Here is a 23,968-nt window from a genome sequence, read left to right as displayed (position 1 = left end):
GACAGAGTATAAGGACACGCAGTGTGGCAGACCAGGAGGAGTGGCGCTCAGGAGGCGGACCCTTAGGCTGGGGGAGGTGATTAAGGGGCAGTATTTTCCAGTTCAGGTGCTGCAACCAATTGGCACCTGGCAGTGGACACACCTGCAGGCAATCACTTAATTACCCAAGCCTATATCTGCAGAGCCGGAGAAGCAGTTGGGAGGGAGCACCGACAGACTACACAGGCAGAGAAGGAGACCCTGAACAGCCAGCCAGGAAGGGAAGCCACTACGAAGAGAAGGTAAAGCCTCTGAAACTGTCTACTCACCTTTCTCCTCTGATCTGCCCACAGCGTGCCGGAACGACCTCAGGAGACCAAAGACCCCGACCGGGAAGAACCTTTTGTTGCGTTTGACCCCACTCCTTTTCCCCGAACCTTATTTATTAAAGGACACTTTTTGTTAAATTACTGTCTCTGGGTTTCCTGTTTTATTGTCGAATCTTGCCTCCCCTCCCTTGGGTTGCCACAGCAGATGGAGGTAAATTCCTGGGGGGAGATATCTGTGAACATCGGTGTGCAGGTCGACTCCAAACGGTCATTGCGCCACTAACTGTTCTGGCGTATGGAATTCTGGCGTATTGAAAGAGCGCACCACTCACTCGGTTCCTAACCTAAAGACAAAATGGCTCCTCTAAGATCGATAATAGTAAGGTTTGTTGACGCGGCGGTGAAAGAAACAATCATACGGCAAGCATGGAGCCAGGAACAGGTGTTTTTCCAAGACACCCGGATCTTCTTCGACCAAGACTACTCGCCAGATTTACAAAAGAGACGGGTAAAAGTCCACAAAGTTATCAAACAGCTTAAAAATAAGGACATACAAGCGAAATGCTTGTACCCACCACAACTGAAACTTAAGGCTGATTCCTGGAGGGAGATATCGGTAAACGTCGGTGTGCAGGTCGACTCTAAACGGCCGTTGCGCCACTTACTGTTCTGACGTATAGAAAACGAATGGGAACTATAAACCAAAACGAATCTGTCTATCCAACTGCGTGGCCAGCCGCAGTTGTAGTTGCAGGAGTATAATTCGCCCTTAAGTACCGGAGAGAAGACCTTCACAACATTAGGTAACAGTTGAATTATACTTCTCCAACTCCTTTAATTGTACACTGAATGCCAATTTAGACTTCAACTGCAGAAAGCCCAATCTAACCGTGCAATCCATAAAATTAAAAACCCTGAATCTAACTGTCCGGAGACTGCACCTCAGGAAATATCAGATGCTTTTTCAAAATATTATAAACAATTACATAAGAGTAACGTACAAGACTCAAAGAGAAAATAGAGTTTTTGAAACCCCTTAAAATGGCCAAAATATCACATGAGGAAGCAACCAAATTAGTAGATCCCATCACACAAGATAAAATTAAAGGAACCATTGCTAAATTAAAAATCAACAAATCGCAAGGGACAAATGGATTTGCTGGAAATCATTTCAAAGCCTTTGTGAATGACCTCACCCCTATACTATGCAAAGTATATAATTATGTTTTAAAAACAGGAGATCCACCGAAATCATGGCGGAAGCCATGATTACGGTCTGCATAAAGAGGGAATAAATCCCTTACAATGTACCAGCGACCGCCCTATAAGCCTCTTATGTGTAAACTATAAATTCCTGACCTCCATTCTGGCTACCAGAACCCAAAAATATATACAAATTACAAACCATAAAGACCGACAGTCAGTCAGAAGAAATTCTAATGTAATGTAAGACTATTTTTTTAGTATAACAGAAAAATGCTTTTCAACTAAAAAACATGTCTCCCACATATATAGAAGGCTTATTCTAACTGACAAAACACAAAATACAATGAAGATTAAAGAAAAGTGGGAATTGGAATTAGGGCGGCAACAACGAATCAATAAAATCGATAAAAATAGAATATTAAAAAAGTTGGCAACGAATTTCATTTGCGATTCGTTGTGTCTCGCGTTTATTACGCCACTCAATAAGTCGCGGAGATGTTTGAGTATTGAACAAAACAGTTGAGTGAAGCGGAGCGCCGCAGACTGAAGGTCCAGGAGCTTCTGCAGCGCGCTGTACCTTAACTTAACAGCTAGGCTAACCGTTGTCGTTAGCTTGCTAGCTAGTCCTTCATTCCCCGTGTTTGAGCTGTTGGGTTAGATAACGTCTTCGTTTTAAAATACCACGGAGGCTTCAAGAGAAGCAACGCGTAAATATCTTCTCTGAGGTGCAGAACACAGACCTGCGTTCAACAGTCTGATATAATGTGGCTTCATGCAGAGAAAGTGCTGCTGTGTGCATGTGTGTGAGTGTGTGCGTCTGTGAGTGTGCATGTCTGAGTGTAGTTTTCTGATTTGTATTTGTTTTTTATAAATTCTTGTTAAGATTTGTTGCTGGATTTGTACTGTTAGTTATGTTTTTGTAATAAAAGGTTGCAAATTAATGCTTTAAAATTATTATTTTTTTTATCTGATTAATCGAAAAAATAATCGACCGATTAATCGATTATTAAAATAATCGTTAGTTGCAGCCCTAATTGGAACTAAATGTTATAATTGAGGCTAACACATGGGAAGATCTGTGCAGCTTATGCCATAAAGGAATCAACAGCCAATTATGGAAGAAATTTGACTGGAAAATAAAAATGAGATATTTCTACACAACTCTTGTAATCTCTTCATTTGGGAATGATCTACTGGCTTCACTATGTTGGAGAAATTGTGGAAAAATAGGAGATCATATGCATATCTTTTGGGACTGTCAACTAGTTAGAGGGTTCTGGAAAAACATTAAAACAGAAATCAATACAATTATAGAAGTGGAGTTACTCTTAAAGCCACTAATATTTCTGCTGGGGTCCATATATACCGAAAGATTTAGGGGACACCGATCTGAGGTATATTTTGTGCATTCTTTTAATTATTGCCAGGAAAATTATAACGGTGAACTGGAAGACCGTAAACCCACCAACAATAACTCAATGGAGACAGAGAATTAAAAAGATCCACACAATGGAAAAAATGACTGCAAAATTACAAAAGACGATACCTTCACAAGAAGATGGACTTTGGTTACACTATACCTAGATACAACGAAGTAACAAAACCAAGCTCTAGAATATCACTGCTGAGCCAATATGTAAACCCTGCCCGGATATGAATGTCAGCTCCCTTTCATTTCAATATCTTTTATTTTAATTCTTTTTGATTTAATTTCCTTCTATTTTGTATTATTATTTTTTCTTCATTGGTTATTTACTTCATTTTAGATATTTACTGCATGTATTATTTAATTGCACTTAACTGAACTTGTGCCGTCCCTCTTCGTTGAGCCCTCCTGGTGGAGTGTGTATTGGTCATCTGCTTTATCATATTTGTTCATTTTGATGTCAAGGAGGACTCGGATGTGACAAAAACACAAAATAAAAAGTCATGCTTACATGACTTTTTATTTTGTGTTTTTTTAACAGTTATACGGCGGGCCGGACTGGACACCCTGGTGGGCCGGATCCGGCCCTATGTTTGACACTCCTGTATGGAAGGCCAAATGCTTTGTTTTTTGTTTCATTGACTATATTTCAAAGAAGATTTATCTGATGTTGAGGGTTGTTGATCTGGATTTAATAAGGAAAAATACAATTCATCATTTAATACTAAAGAATGCCATATAATTTTTTTATATCATTTCTTTTACGTACTGGCGACTTGTCCAGGGTGTATCCTGCCTTCGCCCATTGACAGCAGGGATCAGCTCCAGCACCCCGCGACCCTAATGAGGATAAGTGGTTTGGATAATGGATGGATGGATTTCTTTTATGTATTGGCCATGTTTCATTTTGTCAGGAGATGAAGACAATATATTTTATCGGGTCACACTTTTAAGACCCAATAATCCCAAAGTGAAAATTCTAATATCAGCTGATCTTTTATTTATTCATTCATTAATTTACATAAACATATCACATACAAACTATGGCACATTTTCATTGAGGTGAAAACAGACCTTTTTTCATAAAATCAATGTAAATAAATCAATCAAAAAAAATATTAATTTGATTATTAAATAACTGTGACCAGGATGAGGTCTTAAAAAGGTATTAAATTGGTGTGTATCACCACACAGTAATGGTCAGCCAACTTAAAGTTGTGTTAACTTTAGTGTTTGGCCACTAGGGGGCGGAGGAAACAAGCTGAGAGGCACCTTCACTTGACAAGTAGTTATCTAATTATATGTTTCCATAAAGTGATTCAAGTTAGTCCAAATGCTACTTCAGCAAGAGTAGAGAATATTCCAAAAACACATTAGGGTACGATGTTGTCACATCCAATGATGGGAAGAAAGCGCAGCATGAATTGAAACTGACAACAGCTTTCAGGAGTGTCAGAGAGAAAAGAGAGAGAGACAAAGAGTGACGGGATGAATAGAGGGACAAAGAGGAGGCTAGAGCTGATAACAAAACTTAACTCACTATTGCAGCAGCAGAGGACGCTGAATAGGAACAGTGGAGTCCCTCAACAACAACACACACACACACACACACACACACACACACACACACACATACACACACACACACACAAGCACCCTAACCACTGATGAAGTCCACACATTAGTTTGCACTGTGAAACAACACAAACTATTAGTCCAAAGTGTTACAAACAAAATGTGTTACTGCATTCTAAAAATGTGAGAACAATAACTGGCAATACAAACCATGGTGTTACTCACCCCCACATTCTTTTCAAAATCTAGTTTCCTTTTCTTGAGAAAGACCCAGAAAACCAATCTGTTGATACCCAACGGCCCATGATACTGGGAACATTTCCACACAAGGAAAGGACAACTTTTACTCCATTTGTGATGAAACTATGAATCTCCAACTTTTCCAAAAGTTCAGGTTGGATACAAAGAATAAAAAGTAATGAAAACAGAGTCAATGTAATATATAAACTCAAGATTATCTCTTTTTGAACACAGGAGTTAATAAAGTCCCCTGCCAATTATTATATTTTGACAAAAAGGCGGGGTTCAGATCTTGGTCTAGCAGGTCCTTTCTGTGTGGAGTTTGCATGTTCTCCCCATGTCGGCATGGGTTCTCTCCGGGTTCTCCGGCTTCCTTCCACAGTCCAAAGACATGCAGCTCAGGTTAATTGGACTCTAAATTGCCCGTAGGTGTGAATATGAGCGTGAATGGTTTGTCTCTAAGTCTGCCCTGTGATGGACTGGCAACTTGTCCAGGGTGGACCCTGCCTTCGCCCCTTGACAGCTGGGATCGGCTCCAGCGCCCTACACCCTAAAGAGGATAAGCGGTTTGGATCATGGATGAAATATGTATAATGTACTATATATATGGAAAACATTTTTATATATATATATATATATATATATATATATATATATATATATATATATATACATTAACTTTTTTGTCGCCTTTCTTTTCTCAACTGTGTGTGTACTAACCGCATGAGATATATATATATATATATATATATATATATATATATATATATATATATATATATATATATATATATATATATATATATATAGCAGCACTGTTTTTAATCAAGGTATAATATCAACTGTGATGCCGGAAATCGCCATAAGTGGGCAGCACTGCATTACAAAGAGCAGCAGAGAACATACAGAGGTAAATCTGTTCAGCACATTTAAAACAACCATGCTTCAGACTGTTCTGAACTCTTACTGCTTTTCTCACAAACAATGCCTCAATTCAAACCCATAATACAAAATGTAAAGTTAAGTTACAAACTTTGCTAAGTTATTTGTGGAGGGCTCTTCACAGCTTTACATCTGACTTGGGAAGTTTCAGACTGTTCCTAGATCACCCAGCAGCCACAGGGAAAGGAAAATAAAGTAAAGTCCATACATTAGCTTAATGATACAATCGTAAATCCAGCAGCTGCAGTGACATATAATATTGTATAATATGTATGTCTTGCTTTTCACATATTCTACATCTCCTACATCTGTCACATCAAATGAGAGCCTTGGGTACACCTGACCTGTGAGTGAAACATGCATATAGTGCACTGACCGAAATTAATACTCTAACATGAGTAGGACGGTGTCTGGAGGCATAAATGAGTATCAAAGGAGAGCGTGTCTACTCATAATGTGTCTTTGACGAAGGCGGGGGGACGTCTCTAATTGACCTATTTTTTTGTCAGCTGTGAAAATTGTTCTGAGCTAAAAATAACTACATTTTCATTTTTAAGCATTTCTGTTGAATTGTATTTATTTGGGACACAGCTGACGTCACTTGGCCGGTCTAAATAACCACTATCTAAACAATGGGTCGGATCCAGACGGTATACAGCTGTGGGTTTCTCCACGCTGGGAGCCAACACTGAGCCGTACTGCCAGACCCACTGTAATGGAAGGGAGGCTTGGGAGAACCGGGACCGAGCGGGCCAGACTGTGAGGCCGTGCTGCAGTAAAATTATTATTTTTTTTTTGTTAAAGGCACTCTGGCGCTTGGCAACACAATCGCTTTTTTGCACAGTGACCGCCAGAATCAGCCCAAAATGAGTGTTTCTGGAAGTAGTTCTAATTAGGACTTGAATCGTATAAAATCGATAGAACTCGATTATTAAAAAAGTTGGCAACGAATTTCATTATTGATTCGTTGTCTCACACGATTGTTATGCCACTCAATAAGTCGCAGAGACGTTTGAGTATTGAAGAAAAAAAGTTGAGTTGAGCGCAGACCGGAGCGCAGCCTGAAACGCAGCAGACCAGGTCCAGGAGGTTCTGGTGCAGCCCGTTCTATCCTCTCGTATGTCACTGCATAGTCACGTTGCTTGCTACAATAACAGCTCGGTTAACCGTTGTCGTTAGCTCGCTAGCTAGTCGTTCATTCTCCGTGTTTGAGCCTCGCTGTTGGGTAAGATAACGTCTTCGTTTTGAAATACCGTAAGGGCTTCAAGAGAAGCAATGCGCAAATATCTCCTCCGAGATGCAGAACGCCGATCTGCGTTAACTGCGTATAATGTGGCTTCATGACATGCAGAGGAAGTGTGGCTTCAATATCTAATTAATGACCTTTGTTTAGGTAAGGTGCAGTCCGTAAGTTACCCGCTGATACATTGAGTGGTTAGATAGTTCTGGAATTCTCATCTCTTGTTCTCTGAGTTCTAAGTGTGTACTTTTGTGTGTGTGTGTGTGTGTGTGTGTGTGTGTGTGTGTGTGTGTGCGCGCGCGCGTGTGTGCGCGCGTCTATCTGTGAGTGTGTTAAGTTTTCTAATTTGTATTTCTTTATTTTTTCTAAATTCTTTATTGATTTTTTTGCACTGTGAATTTGCACTGTTCTGTTTTTGTAACAAAAAGGTTGCAAATTAATGAAAAAGAAATTGTAATTAATTGATCAATCGAAAGAATAATCAACCGATTAATCAATTATTTAAATAATCGTTAGTTGCAGACCTAGTTCTAATCACATTGACTTGAGATTTGGTCATGTTCTCGTTTCACAAAGGGTCCTGGTATCCTTAGATTGAATTCAAACAGGAAAGGAATTTGCTTGGTTATGATGATCTTCGCTTTTAAACACGAAACAGATGGACTCTGCGCACAAATATATCTAGGCTACACAATTCTGATTGTTGCACCCATGTACGATTAAAACGCTTGCGCCACGGTGACAGAGAGCAGCATCGCAACATCGAGGACTCAGTACAGGAAGGCTCTGTATAAGACCGACTTTATTTTAACTGATGCCAATTAGGCGGCCACCGATGTGCCAATAGGGACAATAATGTTTCATGACGAAAAAGAGAAGAAGAAAATAAGACCCAACGTGAACACAGTGGCCAGTGAGACGTCTCTCTTCATTGTTGTGCCCTGAGAATGGACCTGATCTGGGAGCAGCTCGGTGGAGTTTGCCCTCCGCAGACTGGACTGCTGCTATGTATGAGTGCCGACCACAGACCAGCCAAGGGGGATGTGCAGGGCCATTGTTTTGCATCAGACAGTGGCTCTGTGTGTCTGAGTCTGACGACGCAGTGGGGCCAAACAGTTTGTCTGTTTGTATTTTAAAGAACGCTGCGCTAGAAGAAAGGAAGGAAACCAGAGCAAAGCACAACACACTTGACAGACATGTTGGCTCAGTGGGGCTCGGTGGCATTGTTGTTCCTAGTTTGACTGGAAGGTGTTTCTATCAAACATCCCAGTGGCACCTTCTGCTATCGGACGACATTTCAACATTTCTTTAAATTGCATTAAAACATTTTTAATTAATTTCACAGATGTTGAGCACCAGAAATCGCCAGGAAAAAAAAGAAGAAAATCCCCTTGTTTTCAAGTCTTTTGATGCACTGTGTTGCATCAAAACATGTAGTCTTTAGATGATATTTTTGCTTAAAACAGCAACAAATCTTCCTCCGGAATGAAACCATCTAAATTTTTTAATGCACTTTGCGTTGTCAGCGCCTTAAAACCAACAGAATGTGGTCCAGAGGGACACTCTGGAGTGGTCACAGACAACAGGTGTGGGGGTGAGAGAGGACATGAGCTCCAGAAAAAAGCAAAACTCCTCTGTGTGTATTGTGTGAATCTGGTTAGCTGCGTTGAATCTGGTCAGCCGCATTTAGCCGCTCTGCCTTCCACCGACCTGGCAAGTTTGACAGGCGCTGCGTCTATTTTGGATCCATGTTTTGCTCAGACACATTTGGAAACGATGAAGTCGGCGGAGAGGAGGCGGAGCTCCCGTCTTTGATCCCAGAGCTCCTGTCTCCTGTCTGTTCCTCATGGCTTGCTCTCTGTAATCCCTGCTGTGTGTTCCCTGCATAGTGCACACACACGCCGATACTTTAGGTGGCGCTGTATGCAATCTGTAGCTGGAGACTCCAGCTACAGATTATTCTTCTCTCCAAATTAGTGTTGTTCTCCTATAAGTGAAGTAGCGCAACAAACTTGAATAATGAAAAATAAATTGTAATTAATCGATCAATCGAAAGAATAATCAACCGATTAATCAATTATTTCAATAATCATTAGTTGCAGCCCTTGTTCTAATCACATTGACTTGAGATTTGGTCATGTTCTCGATTCACAAAGGGTCCTGGTATCCTTATATATACATATATATATACATATATATATATATATATATATATATATATGTATGTATGTATGTATGTATGTATGTATGTATGTATGTATGTATGTATGTATGTATGTGTATATATATATATATATATATGTATGTATGTATGTATGTATGTATGTATGTGTATATATATATATATATATATATATATATATATATATATATATATATATATATATATGTATATATATATATATATGTATATATATATATATGTATATATATATATATATATTTGTATGTATGTATATGTGTATATATATGTATATATATGTGTATATGTATATATATATATATATATATGTATGTATATGTGTATATATATGTATATATATATGTGTATATATGTATGTATATGTGTATATATATATGTATATATATATGTGTATATATGTATATGTATATATATATACGTATATATATGTGTATATATATGTATATATATGCATATATATATATGTATATATATATGTATATGTATATATATATGTATATATATATATATATATATATATATATATATATATATATATATATATATATACGTGTATATATATATATATATATATATATATATATATATATACGTGTATATATATATATATGTATATGTATATATATGTGTATATATATATATATGTGTGTGTGTATATATATATATATATATATATACATATACACACAAAATGTGCTTTAGGTCAACCTGAGATCACAGCTGAGTGTATGCATTTTGCACTCAACACACACACACACACACATACCTGCAAACTTTCTAGCCCCTGAAAGACGAGCGTCGGCCTGTCTCCTTGAATAGTCTGAAGTGTGTTAATGCATCATGAGAATGTTAGCGAGGCCTCCAGGAGGGAGCAGCAGGGCTGCGGTGCGGTGTGGTGCTTGATTTCAACAGCACAGTGCACCAGCTGGGTGCCCAGATGGGGCCGGACCCCCCCCCCCCCCCAGAGAGCCAGCTTGAGCTTTCTGGATTGGTAGTTTAAAAGTATAGGGAAAGAGGGGCAAGTGTACAACCACATGAGAGCAGACAGCAGCAGTAATTTACTACACCTGATTCCTCCCGAACACGGCCAGCCCTCTTTTCACTTTTCCCACCCAGATTTTTCTCTCTTCCATCGATCTCTTTCCATCCAGCTCCAACAGACTTTTCTAACAGAAGTTTCTCTGTCTGTTGCCATCCCACCTGCGTTCTCCTCTCTTTCTATTTTTGTGTGTAACATTTGAGTTTTGCTCTTTCATTCCAGTGCTGAGGCATCATCACCGACACTCTCTCATTGATACATTCCTAAGCAACCCACCTGTGTGAAGAAGGGTTCAGTGTTGGTGGAAAAATACTCCCCCCTCCTCCCACTCCCTCTTTCTCTCACACACACACGCACACACACACACACACACGCACACGCACACATGTCATCCATGGGTTGAGGCGGGAACTATTAGCATTAAACCAGGCCATGCTGGCCTCATGTCCGACCTTTCAACCTTGACTCACACAGCATCTACCCACATCATTCCTCTCTTCTACATACACACACAAACATACAGTGCACACCGCTTAACAGAGCTCCATTGTCACACATTTCACAGCAAGTCTCAGACTGCCCCCGCCCCACACACACGCAACGGCCCCTCTCAGGCATACAGTGTAGAGCCGAGCACTACAAAGACTACGTATACATGCACAATATTACCAATGTGATGTGGCTTAGGTAAACATCATATTTCGTTTGGATATTTTGAATTAGCATTTTCTCAACAAAACATGTGCCCACAGAGTTAATTAGCAATATTGTTTTTTCAGAGTAAATGTATTATTTGCTGATGAGTTCGGACTGCCCCAGCATGCAATGAGTAAGTGCACTACGAAGCTAACACACTTCAGACAGACAGAACATTCACACTGACAGTAAAGTGAACCTAAGGTGCATATCTTTGGATTGTGAGAGGAAACTGAGAAGGACATATATCCACCCCACTCAGGAAAGACAGATTTGGATTTATCAATGACATAACATTGGTATTTCTCAGCATTTGTCAGAACCGTATAGTTGTGAAAACTACAGCATGGTGTTGTTATTTACCGCTTTTTTATCTGGACTACAGCAGCCAGGACTGGAATCACCAGAGAACGTTCAACCCAGCGACAAAACTAACACAAATGGGGTGCCAGTGGCTCTGGGCTTAACCTGAGGCCCACCTGTGCATTATATGCACCAAATATTTTCCCAATAGCCCCCTGAAAGATGAAAAACAAGCTCAGCGTTTCACTCTGAGCGTATTTGAGGAGAGAAATAAAAAGAGAGAGGGACAAGCTAATCTTATCAAGCTGTTCAATGTTACACATGAGGCCATAGCTACAAAAAAGGAGGAGAGAACAAATATAGGAAAGAGTGAACGCTGAATCCATTTGGTTTCTAAAAACCCAAATAAAGGACAACAGCAGCGCGCTGGAATATCATGAAGATGGCAATGTGCAGAGCTGCCAACTTTTCCAAAAACAACAACGACGTGAAATACATGTCGCCGAACAGCTGTGTGGCGGGAGGGCGTGACTTAAGACCGACATGAGTGACAGTCACGTTCAATGCGTGACACTTGACAACCCCTTAGTCTCTCTGCTCCTCCTGAGTTTCTCCTGTGACTGTGTCTGTTTGGGGTAAATAAGATGTCTATGCAGCAAATAGGTTTACAGATACGCTCCTTAGCGACATCTATCGTCGGGGAGTTTGAAAAGGAACGAACGCGCCTCTGATTTTTTTTTTTTGCCGTGAGATATTGGTTGTGTGGCGTGTGAGTGTGTGAAAACATGAAAAAGTGCGCGTCACACAGCGAAACCGTGAGAGTTGGTAGCTATTGGTGTCTGATGGGACCAACATTATATGTTCGTCATGGAACGGGGTGAACCTACAACGTCCAATCAGGGGGAATAGTTCATGTCTCGTGTCGTTAACGTAACACCCTCAGAGATTCTCCGTCTGGCGTGGACAATGCCAAGAAACAATATATAGAAAGAATTATTTTTCTGTGAAGAAAGTGCACCATGACAGCACGAATAACTGGCACACAAACCAGAGTATATGCCAGTGACTCCCGAGTGGTAACGAAAAAAACAGACATTGAATCAGTCAATACAAACAGGATGTCAATAAAAACGGACTTATGAAATTATATTGATTACAGTTTGTGTTTCTCAGTATGTAACCTAACCCAGCAATCAGCCAGCACCAGCCAAGTGCTACAGTGCTCCGAGTTCTACTGTAACCCTCAGCCGTCAGACTAAATCCTCTCGTCCCTCTTTTCCTTAAGAGTGACTCTTTCACAGGGGTACTTAGGCTCCGTGCTGGTACAGATGCTCACTGTATCCACTATCTCCATGGCCGACGGGTCATGAACTGAGGCCCCCCTCTGTAGGGTCAGTGACATTTAGTACTGACAATCAATCAAGTATCAATCGAGGGGAAGTGCCATGCGGACTGACATTACTGCAAACACGATTGGAACGTTTGACAGACCTCTGCAGAGGGAAAAGAGGGTTTGAAAAGTCTCTCATTCTGCTGCATAAAAGTGATCATTTGAAGTGAAACCAGCACAAACTAATTACCGGTGCTGCCTGACTTACGGGCAACATTTGGCTGCCTGACGCAGGACATATAAGGCAAGAGGAGCCTGCTCGACTGGACACACAGAATCTGATGGAGAGGGGGGGGGGCTGAGATAACACAGACGCTTGGAAGTAGTGGCAAAGAATAAAGAGTACAAATAATGGTCATGACCAGCGTGTTGAGGAACTTGTTCGTACGGAAACGGCTTCATTTGCAATTCATTGTTTTCACAATTAAGTTATCTGACAAACGGGTATATGGAGGAGGTTGGTGGTTGTTGCACAAGGCGTATGCTTCTTACTCCTGAATGCGCCTGACAATAGGCTTGTTCATTAGAGCTGTGCCTCGCCTGGAATCCAGACGAGAGCAGGTGGCCACTGCAGGAGGCGTTCATTAAAAACTGTGATCAAGTCAGACAGTTTTCAGCTGCCTTCAGAGTATACACAGAATAAAATACTTCCCGTTAGTTGCGATTTTCAGGCTACTTGTAGTTTACAGATCATGTTTGGATTTATTCATATGTGATTTTAAATATATATTTATGGAGAAATGTGCATGTAGCTGCATACTTTGTTATTTGTATGTCTGCCAGTGACATACATTACTACTGGTTTTGATATGTGTTATATGAGGTATTCGGTCAGCTGTAGGGCTGGCTCAGGGAAGAGGACGCCCCTGCCTTGCATAGTCCCGTGGGAATTTTTAATTGGGCATAGGACACAAGCTAAGGCTTAATCATCCTTAGCTGGCCACCTTTGATGAGGGTGTTCAAAGTCCAAAAACACCCACTGATTTAAAGGCACACTACTGAGGATGTATCCCAAAATTGACATAGAAATAAACCTTACATGCCACTCTGTCAACATCACGGCAAATCTCATGTGATTAAACATAATCGATTGGCACAATGGATAGTTTTAACATCTCGTCCCGTGTTTTATGATTCTATAAATACGATATTGTATTGTCAACCACACAAGATGTGTTTTTAGATTAAACCGGAGACTAATAGTCAACAATTGAGCATTAAGTATTACAACTACACATAAAATAAGGATTTTTTACAACACATGGTGTTTGCTGTCAGATCTAAGAGCCAATTGACTCTCTGATGTGGCGGCAGCCAGGCGTTTCCCATCATGCACTGGGCCATGCAGTCAGTGAAGAGCCTGGCTCTAAAATCAACAGCCGCCTTGCTCTCGTGAGAGTATTGTCAACCACGTGTGCATGACCTTAGAGCAAGTCGGGAGCAAGTCAGACACAAATCTAACCGGCATGCATTGCGCGCCAATCTCTGGCGATTGCTTCTGCGCAGAACTGGCTCATCTCGAACAAACCGATTGTCAGATTCAGTACAAATGTTCCTTGTTTTTCTTTTGCCGCCCTAAGAGATCCAACCGTTCCCAAGTGCCTACTTTCAGGGCGCAACTGCTGCACCCCGAGATAAAAACATTTTGTTTTGTGCATATCATGTAACGAGGAACCACTCCCAGCTGGCAGATATATTGTATTTCTTATTCTAAAAAAACTTTCTTTGGTAAATTAAAGATTGAGAATGAGAAGTTGAACATTTTGGTACAGGGCTACCCGGAGCTTAACTATCCGCCCCTCACAGGACACCACAACATCCAGGAGGTCACAACATCTGGTCGAAATGTTGTGTAAGTGCGTGACCCTAAAGTAAGGGACCCCAAGATCAGTAAAACTGCAACCTGACAACATGTTAGAATTAGAAATCAGCTATAAACCCACATTCTACCCATCTGTGAGATTAACAGAATTCAATCCTGTATGAAAATGTCACCGATTGTCACTTGGAAAGTTCTGCCACCCATGACCCAGATGCTATACGGGCCATGACACAATCCCACATTAATTAGCTGTGAACCACACAAAAAACGCATGGCGGGCCGAGAGAATAACTCATGCGCTGTTACAAGCGAGGAACAATGCAGCGCGTTGATGATCAAAGTGATGGCGAGAAGAAGAAAACTGTCAAGAACCATGATCTGTACAGCCCTCATTAATATTCACCGTATAATTGAATGTTCCGGGCTTGTCGAGGATCGTTAAGGAAGACATTTCTGGAATATTAGGTCATGTTTTATTTATTTATTTTTAATCCCCTCCACTAAGAAAGACGACTAACGGCTACAATGTGTCTTCTGTTACTGACTAAGCAGATATGTGGGCTGGCATATTGAAATCCATGCATTCCAGACCAATTTCTTATTGTCTCTCTGCCCACCCACCCGTACCTCATCTCTGAAATTGTGAGGGGTGGGTTCGGGTGTGTGTGCGTGGGAGATGGAGGGAGGTGAGGGGGGGCGTAAAACAGCTAAAATATGTGCAGCATTCCCTTAAATCACGGACAAAAATTATTCAGTGCTTAGCAGAGTGGTGGGTGGGTGGAGTGGAACAGAGCCGCCGTCTTCCCTCCTGCATGCTGAACATTAAAAAACAGCGCACTTAAAGGCATGACTTATGCATGGCGTTCACGTCGTGTGGTTGAACAGCTCGCCCATGTTCTAAAGCCGGGGAACCTGACAAGTCAAACGAGACACCGGGAAGTGCGTCTCCCGAAAGCGCGCGGTCCCGAGACTTCCAGGGCGTGTCCCTGAGGGACGATGCCCACTAAAGCTCCTGACGTGTGCGAGTACCGCGGAGCAGTATGGGGGAAACTTACTTAAATTGACACCCATCTTGGGAAAGAAAATGAATTACAAATAATAATAATTGAGTGTCCTTGAAGTTCAGCAAAGGTCTCGTGAAAGAGTATTATCTGCGTTGAGCATGTATGCTGCATCGCTTTACGCGGACTGGTAATAAACAGTTAATAACGCCACACTTTGACGTTAGCTAAAGTCAAGACGATACGTTAAGATCACATATCGCTGTTGGCAAACCGACGGGGTACACGTTGAAAAAGGAAAACACAGAACTGCAGAATAAAAACTCCATATCATGACACAAAACGGGAAACACTTCCAGTCATCAGCAAGGAAAGAAACAACACCACAGTCAGTTTTCGACTTACTTCAGTTTCTGGGTGAGGTGGGATTCCAACAAGGTAAAAAGTAACTCCATTCATTGGGTTATCAGCGTCTGGTAACGTTTTGCACGAGCTGAACAAAATAACTGTTGGAAAAACTACTCTGCTATCAACATTGTGTCACTCTCAGGTTCCCGTAGTTGAAAGCGGCGTCTGCACGGACTGGACTGGTCCTTTTCTCCCTCTCTCCACAACGTAAACAGTCCCGCTACGAAAAGAGTCAAGTGACCATATTAAGATCACAGTAGTACCGGAAATTGGGCTTCAAAATAAAGGCGGAAGAGAGATCCCCTTTGGATTGAAAAACAAAACAAAACAGCATGACCCTAAACTGGGGAAGCCAAATGCTGCCACTGGAATAAAAAGAAGATCCTGTGAGAAAATGTCTCAAACTAATGACTGAATATTACATCAGAATTTTGACATTATACTTGGTATTTTTTAATTATGACTTAGCATCTCATAATTATGACTTAGTATCTCATAATTATGAATTATTTTATCATAATATAACTCATCATATAGAAGATCCTGTGAGAAAATGTCAAGATCCTTTGACATTAGGCCTTGTATTTTTTAATCATGACTTAGTATCTCATAATTCTGAATTATTTTATCATAATATAACTCATCATATAGAAGATCCTGTGAGAAAATGTCAAGATCCTTTGACATTATGACTTGGTATTTTTTAATCATGACTTAGTATCTCATAATTATGACTTAGCATCCCATAATTATTACTTAGTATCTCATAATTATTACTTAGCATCATAATTTTGACTTAGAAAAGCACCTTCTCTTTATCTTCTCTCGCTCTGGGTCAGTGTGACTAAGGGTGGGTTCTTTGCAGTAGCTCCTGAGATCAAAAAGTGTCAGATGGGTTTTTGAAAAAAAAGTTTTTAATACTGGAACCAAAAAGTGGGGAAAAATGGAAATGCTGATAATAAGTATGTTGCCCTATATAATGAAGTAAAGGCCTGCCGGCTCCTTTGAGAACCTTGAGTTCATAATACACCTAAAACTCAATTGACCAAATTTATTCCATTGACCGGGTTTATTCTTGACCTAAAAACAGTTTTTAGTAAAAACCGAAATGTAAGTCAAGGACCACTAACTAGATTCTTTCTGGGGCTTTCAGCCACATCTCATGGCCTTCATCACAGGATGGAGTTTGCTTAGTTTTTATGGTTATGGTTCTGTTGTCATTTTATATGAGGAAAGTATGCATGTAATAATGGGCTCGTATGACAACTGAGCAAAGATGACAAAGGCCAAGCATTGTGACTGAAAGTTCTGGAAAATAGTTTTCTTTTTTTAAATAGAGAAACTGAGATATCTTAAACAACCCTACTGATAAGTTGTGCATTTTTTACTACAAATCATAAAGTAATGCTGAGCGTTGATTAAACAAGAGAAAATCACAGCACACAGAGACATAAGCGTTATCGGATATTTTGAGCGTTTGTGTTATGGATCACGGAAACATTTACTTGGTTACAAAAAGTCCTGACTTCCAAGATCTCCCCATGGTAATCTGACTGAAGAGGGAGAAGAGACACTGTTTATCTCAAATGCCACTAAAGAGGAAACATTCTAAACAGATTTTAATTTCACATTTTATTTTATGTAATGCCATATCAGTTCCTGCAGTACAACATGGACAGTGATCTGTGTCTTTACTTTTAAAACATGCCTTTATTTTCGATGTCTCCTGTTCCATCTCGAATCCGAAGAGAATTTGAAGCCGCTGCACAGCTACACTCCATCCCAGAAAATGTTTGTGACTCTAGATTTGTGCCATTAAAAACTTATTTGCTATTAAAAACATTTAATTACCTTGAAACAAATGTGATCTAGCTGCCAATATATTTATCTCAGAACATATTTGCTATTACAAATTAGCAGTAGTCATACACACTTTACAGGAGATGGGGTCAAATGCTTACAATTATGACAATCACAACGCAATTAAAGAAAAGATCATTAATCAAACTGAAACTAAACATTACGTAGTTGCAGATTCTCAGCAACCTGTAGGCTATGTCCATAAGTGATGATGGGGTATTGAAAAGGTCATGGTAATTTACCAAAAAGTATCTATCGTTCAGCTTTTTGTTCTTTGTTTTCCAGGTTCATGTTCTTTGTTTCAAACTCGGATGTATTTCATTAGATTTTGTAAGTCTGCTTTTCTACCTACTGCACGCTGCGCTGGGAGTTTAACGGGAAAATCATCGTGCCTGAAGGGGTGTGTGTGTGTGTGTGTGTGTGCCAGTGTGTGTGTGTGAATGTGTGCTGGTGCGTGTGTGCGCTAGTGTGTGTATGTGTGTATGTTTGTGTGTGCACGCACGCTGGTGTGCACACTCATGGTCAGTGGAGCGAGACACGCAGCCCCAATGCTGATGCTGGCCGACAATGCCCTCAGGAAGCAGGAAAGAGCATGCGCAAACAAGTACATATATAAATATATATATTTTAGACACACACACACTCAAACTTGCACAGACTGAGTCGTTATGTAATAGCATAGCATCGAATCATTGGGTAAAACGAGAAGAGAGAGAAGCTGAGTGTCCACACTCTCACACACCCTCTACTGGCGTCGCACTGCACTCACACACATACACACACACACACACGCACACACACACACACACACACACATCCCAGCTACCAACGCTGGCCATCCATTTGTACTCTCTGACAGGCAGAGAACTCCTCATGTGATTGCTTCCTGTACAAAGAGCTTTAAATGAAAACAATATACAGTATAATATATAGATATAGATATAGAGAGAGAGAGAGAGAGAAAGAGAGAGAGAGAGAGAGAGAGAGAGAGACACACACACACAAAGTCTTCTCAAAATCATTTTGACATGCACTCATGCCTTATGGAACACAGGAAGACAATTTAACTCTGTTATGTAAGCGCTGGTCCAGTTTACGTCATCTGACACTATGACGTCAGAGTGGGATTTTGGATGCACTTCCTGTCTGTGTTTCCTTGTTACTGAAGTTTAATTTAATTATTTACCACGCTTCAGAGCATCAGGGAATGACTTACAACTCTTTGACCCACAATGCAACAGCGGCTGCAGGGAAAACCCTGCAGAGTTGACACTGGTGAGTAGCGCCAGCCTCCGGCTTTCTTCAGGTACACACCGTCAGCACTGTTGCTGTTGTGTGGCTGTTAGCTGTAAGCCACAAGGTCTGCCTGTGCCATGTTGAGAACCATGTGGTGACAATCCACCAATCATTGCAATGAATATTGCATTAATGGATAAGCAATGGATATTGCATTTGACACCTTAAAATTATAATTAATATATGCATTAATAAATAGATTCAATGTAGATAAACAGGATACATAGTATAATGCCTTTGATTAAAGGTTCACTGAAACACAGTATGTCAGCAAATCAATATGGGTGACTCTTGTCACTCTGCCATTAGGGCGACTATTGCTCAGTGGAGGGAGATTGTGGTGCAATGTTTGAGCTGGGTCGTCCTTCAATCAAAGGATCAGCGGTTCAATCCCTGACTCCGCTAGTCCATGTCAAAGTGACCTTTGGCAAGTCGCTTAACCTCGATTTGCCCCCGCAAACTGTTCCTGCGTGAATGAGTCTGTGTGAATGGGTATGAATGTAACTAGTCCTAAGTATGGCTTGTATGGTAGTCCCTGCCATCAGTGTGTGAATGGGTGACATGATGTTGACAATATTGACAATGATTTTTAAAAAAGCTTTGAGTGGTCAATTAGAAAAGCGCTGTACAAGTAATATCTATGTGCCATGTATATGTGTCACATAAAAATTTAAAAACATGAAGGAGGCACTAACCTTGGTAAACAATAGGCTGATGCTGTGGAGCAAAGTTTGTGCAGATCCCCATTAACTTTTTTGTTTAGTGAACAACGGCACACACACAATGATGCACTATATGTTAAGTAGGTGTTCTTGGTGGCGATAATTGCAATAATAATAATAATACATTTAAAAAAGGCTTCCATAAATCAATATCATGTTCACCATCACCGAAGTCTGCCTTCTGTTGAATATATTAAGACTATATGGCACTCGGCTTGTGGTGCTCAAAGCGGCAAGAAAACAGCAACCAGAAATTTCTGTCCAGAAATGATGAACTGGTTACTCAAGATAATCCACAGACCTACTTGTGAGCACTTTCATATTAGCAGACATGTATCTCCAAAACTAGGAATCTCTCACCAAAACAATCTAAATTCATTAATAGTAAGACAGGTAAGAGTGAAAATTTGTTGTGGTTGTTTTTTTGCGGTGAACTGTCCCTTAATGGGTGTTAGCTCCCACTTGGCTTCCCCGCTTCTTCTCTGTGCGCGATTAGCCAGGGTAGTGCATGGTCCACAGCAACGGCAATATATTTTACAAAAAGCCTTTTCCTACGACAATGCAATCCTAAGCAATGCAACTATAGGCCGTAAGGTAAACACCGTTATTGCTCATCCCGCTCCACAATCGTGCATCTATGTGATCTTTAGCTGATAAAAAAGAACGAGTCGTGCTAAGCTACCAAAAAGAAGTTTGTTGCTGATATTCCAGTCGATTATTGATGCAGAGATATTTTATGCCGAACTAGTTTCTTTAGAGCGTAACAGGATATTTGTCGCGAGTGGAGGTGGCAAGGTGCTCTGTGTTGCCAGATGCCGTAGTATCGTACCAAAGGCTCAAAATGGTTGTATTTCGAGGATAATTATCGTGCATCTGGCAACACTGAGATCGGTCAACCAACGACAGTTCTCTTCACAGTCAGAGCTCGCGCAAGAAGGTGAACGTAAGGGAGATACCTTTTTTTTAAACTTGGAAGGGAGTAATAACTAGTTTGTGAAAGATCCAGAGAAACACAAATATCCAACGAAGCAAAATCACGGATGTTTTAGGAATCCCTGCCGGACACATTTTTTAGGTCTCGGAAAGAGGACGTGTCCATGAAAAAGAGGACGTCTGGTCACCCTACCATCAACACCCACAAAGGGTTGTTTGTGTATAACTGACTTCCTTTCGGAATCAGCTTTGCACCATCCATCTTCCAGCGGATTGTAGAAAATCTAATGAAAGGCTTACCAGTGGTAGTTTTTCTTGATGACCTGCTCATTATGGGACGCACAGAGAAGCAACATCTCCACAACCTTCAGCAGGTCCTACAACGGCTTCAAGAAAATAGACTACAAGTGAAACACTCCAAGTGCGAATTTGGCAAAGCTCGAATAGAGTACCTGGCCATGTACTGGATGAGCAGGGCACACACCCTTCAAAGGACAAAGTGAGAGCTATTCAGGAGGCTCCAGCTCCCCCTTATGTCAAAGAGCTCCAGGCGTTTTTAGGACTCGTGAATTATTGGGAAGATCTTTGTCATATCAAAGAACAGTCTTAGCATCATTGTACAGACTGCTCAGGGGACAAGTGAACTGGACTGAAGTTGAACAGGTTGCTTTTGTCAAGTGTAAAGAACTGCTGAGTAGTGACCAGGTGTTAGCCCACTACAACCCCAGTCTTCCATTGACTTTAGCATACAATGCCTCTTCCTATGGCAACGGAGCAGTGATCCAACACACCATGCCAGAGAGGGAGGAACGACCCATTACTTTCGCCTTCCGGACACTGTATCCGGTGGAGAAAAAATATTCTCAAATAGAGAAAGAAGCTCTTGGACTGATATATGGCATAAATAAATCCCTGCAGTACTTGTGGGGTAGACATTTTAACTAAATGACTAATCTTTAACCTCTTCTGACACTGTTTGGTGAGCACAACAGCCTGCCTACACTGGCTGCAGCATGCATTCAGTGTGGACGATTATATTGTCAGCATATGACTACCACATTGTTTCTTCAAATCAGAAGACCACAGTAATGCTGATGGACTCTCTAGTTGTGCCCTCCCGGAGACCAGCTACACAGGAACAGCCGTGACTTCAGCTCTAGTCCACTCACTGCTGGCGCAGCATATACAAGAAGCACCACTCAATGCAACACTGATTGCAAGGACGATATGCACTGACAGGGAGTTGTCACGAGTGTATAAGTATGTAATTGAAGGCTGGCCCACTCAGGTAGAGGAAAACCTAAAGGTGTTTTTTACAAAAATAAATGAGTTGTCCAGAGAGCAAGGTTGTGTTCTATGGGGAACCATTGTACCCTCAAAGAGGAGAAGAGCTGTGGTAAAAGAGATTCACTCTGGTCACCAGTGGCGGGCCGTGGGTTTCAGGCCTTCAATAAGTGGCGTATAGTCTATATTACGGTAGGACGCCTTCAATGAGTGCCGTGTAGTCTACATTACACTAGGACGCCGCACCGCAGCGGAGGAAATGCGCAAGGGGGAGAGACCAACCCCGTCGGGTCAACAACAATGCATGTTGTCCAAATCTATTAAACGAAACTGCAACACTGACACTTTGCACAGTGCACAAGCATGACAAAACAGTAACATAATCAGCATTTCACTCACCAGACACACATGACCCCTTGGAATGGGGTCATCAGTAAGTCCTGATATTTTTATGTCTTGAAAAAGACTACACATAGCCTTTGCTGGACCGTTCCTGAATCACATGTTCATTGTTGTGGTCGATGCATAAACAAAGTGGTTGGAGGTGTTTTGTATGTCACAGATCACCTCTCAAGCAACAATCAATTGGCTCAGGAGACTGTTTGCCTCTTACGGTCTGCCTGAACAAATTGTGACAGACAATTCGACCACATTCACATCAGACGAGTTCCGGACTTTTGCCAGGCAGAACGGAATTCTGCACACCACAAGCGCACCACGACATCCAGCAACAAATGGTCTGACAGGGAAATTTGTTTAGACGTTCAAGGCAGGTATAATAAAACTTGCTTATACTTCACTGAACATTGAGGAAAAGAGCTCATTGTTCCTGCTGCAATATCAGACTACGCCTAACTGCACTACTGGATAGTCCTCGGCTGACCTGGTTCTTCACAAACATATCCGAACAAGGTTCGATTTCCTAAAGCCTTGTACCAAGGACACGGTACGTAAGAAACAGTTTCAGCAGAAACACCCCATGACCGCACTGCTGCAGACTGGTTCTTTCAAGCGGACAATGCCGTTTATCTGCGCAGCACTGTGATGGGAAGTAACAAGTGGATTCCAGGGTTGATTGTGAGTACGACACAGTACATAGACGTCATGGAGACCAGCTGCGAGCTCGTGCCATTGCTAAACTTGGTGATGGTGAAGACTGCAGAAGTTCTCAGAAAGTTGCTGATGCTAACATGCAGACAACCAAGCTTCTGGAGACAGAACTAGTGGCTCTGAGGCTCTCAAACCGAGTGACTAAACCGCTGGAGCGATATATGCCATAAGACTTTGTATCCGACAGTGGACTGTATCCTGTAGTTTATATTTGGACAGACAACTTTAACACACATACCTTGTTCATGAGGGAATGTCGGAAGTACTGCAACTGAAGTACGCAAGTCACGTGACAAATGATATATCAACATTGACTCCTAAGCATGGGAGAATAAACAGCGGTCTCTTTGTTTGAGCCATCCGCCTCTACTTCCACTTGCCCTGTGTGGGCTTTTAGATTCCTCGTTTGTGATTGGTAAATGGACCTGTACTTGTATCACGCTTTTCTATTCTTCCGACCACTTAAAGCGGTTTAACACTACATGACATCATTCACCTATTCTCCCACTGATGGGAGAAGCTGATGTGGCACAAAGTGCCACATCAGAATAGTCAACCATTCATACACATTCATACACCATAGGCGCAACTACAGGAGCAATTTAGGGTTGTGTGTCTTGCTCAAGGACACAGTAATATGAGCTAGCGGCACCGGGGATCGAACAGACAATCGATTGAAAGATGACCCTGCTCACCACTGAGCCACAGTCGCCCATTGGGTGGATAACAAACAAAATAATTCATATAATAATGGGATACCTTCGAAGAACAAAGTGGGATCCGGCGTCAAATTCCATGTATGCGCAAATGTACATGGCCATTAAAGCTGATTTTCTGATTCTGAAATTACGCCGCATTATTTTTATCAGGTATAGCTACGAATGTAGGATGAGATCAGCTTGAGCTCTAGTGGGAGGGAAGAAGCAGCGAGGGCTAAGAGTTTTACAGAGAGCGATTCACATGC

At 41.2% G+C, this 23,968-nt stretch overlaps 1 protein-coding gene across 7 annotated transcripts in view; it reads right to left on the bottom strand.

Moving 5' to 3' along the window:
* LOC137804746 (rho GTPase-activating protein 23-like) overlaps positions 1-23,968 on the bottom strand; it is a 77,372-nt gene that overhangs the window by 32,413 nt on the left and 20,991 nt on the right. For 6 of the 7 annotated variants that reach the window (XM_068604086.1, XM_068604090.1, XM_068604091.1 and 3 more), the window contains exon 1: positions 15,797-16,006. The exons of the other annotated variant lie outside the window; for it this stretch is intronic. In XM_068604086.1, coding sequence (XP_068460187.1) covers positions 15,797-15,850 — 54 coding nt within the window. In that variant the 5' untranslated portion in view covers positions 15,851-16,006. Of the gene's footprint in view, positions 1-15,796; positions 16,007-23,968 lie in introns of those variants that run through there. 7 annotated transcript variants of the gene reach the window in all.

This window comes from Clinocottus analis, unplaced genomic scaffold, assembly GCF_023055335.1.
Source record: "Clinocottus analis isolate CAN_PGR_092001 unplaced genomic scaffold, fCliAna1.0.p SCAF_60, whole genome shotgun sequence".
Classification (NCBI taxonomy): Eukaryota; Metazoa; Chordata; class Actinopteri; order Perciformes; family Cottidae; genus Clinocottus; species Clinocottus analis.
Note: the sequence above shows the minus strand (reverse complement) of the source record. Positions and strands in the feature narration are given on the sequence as shown.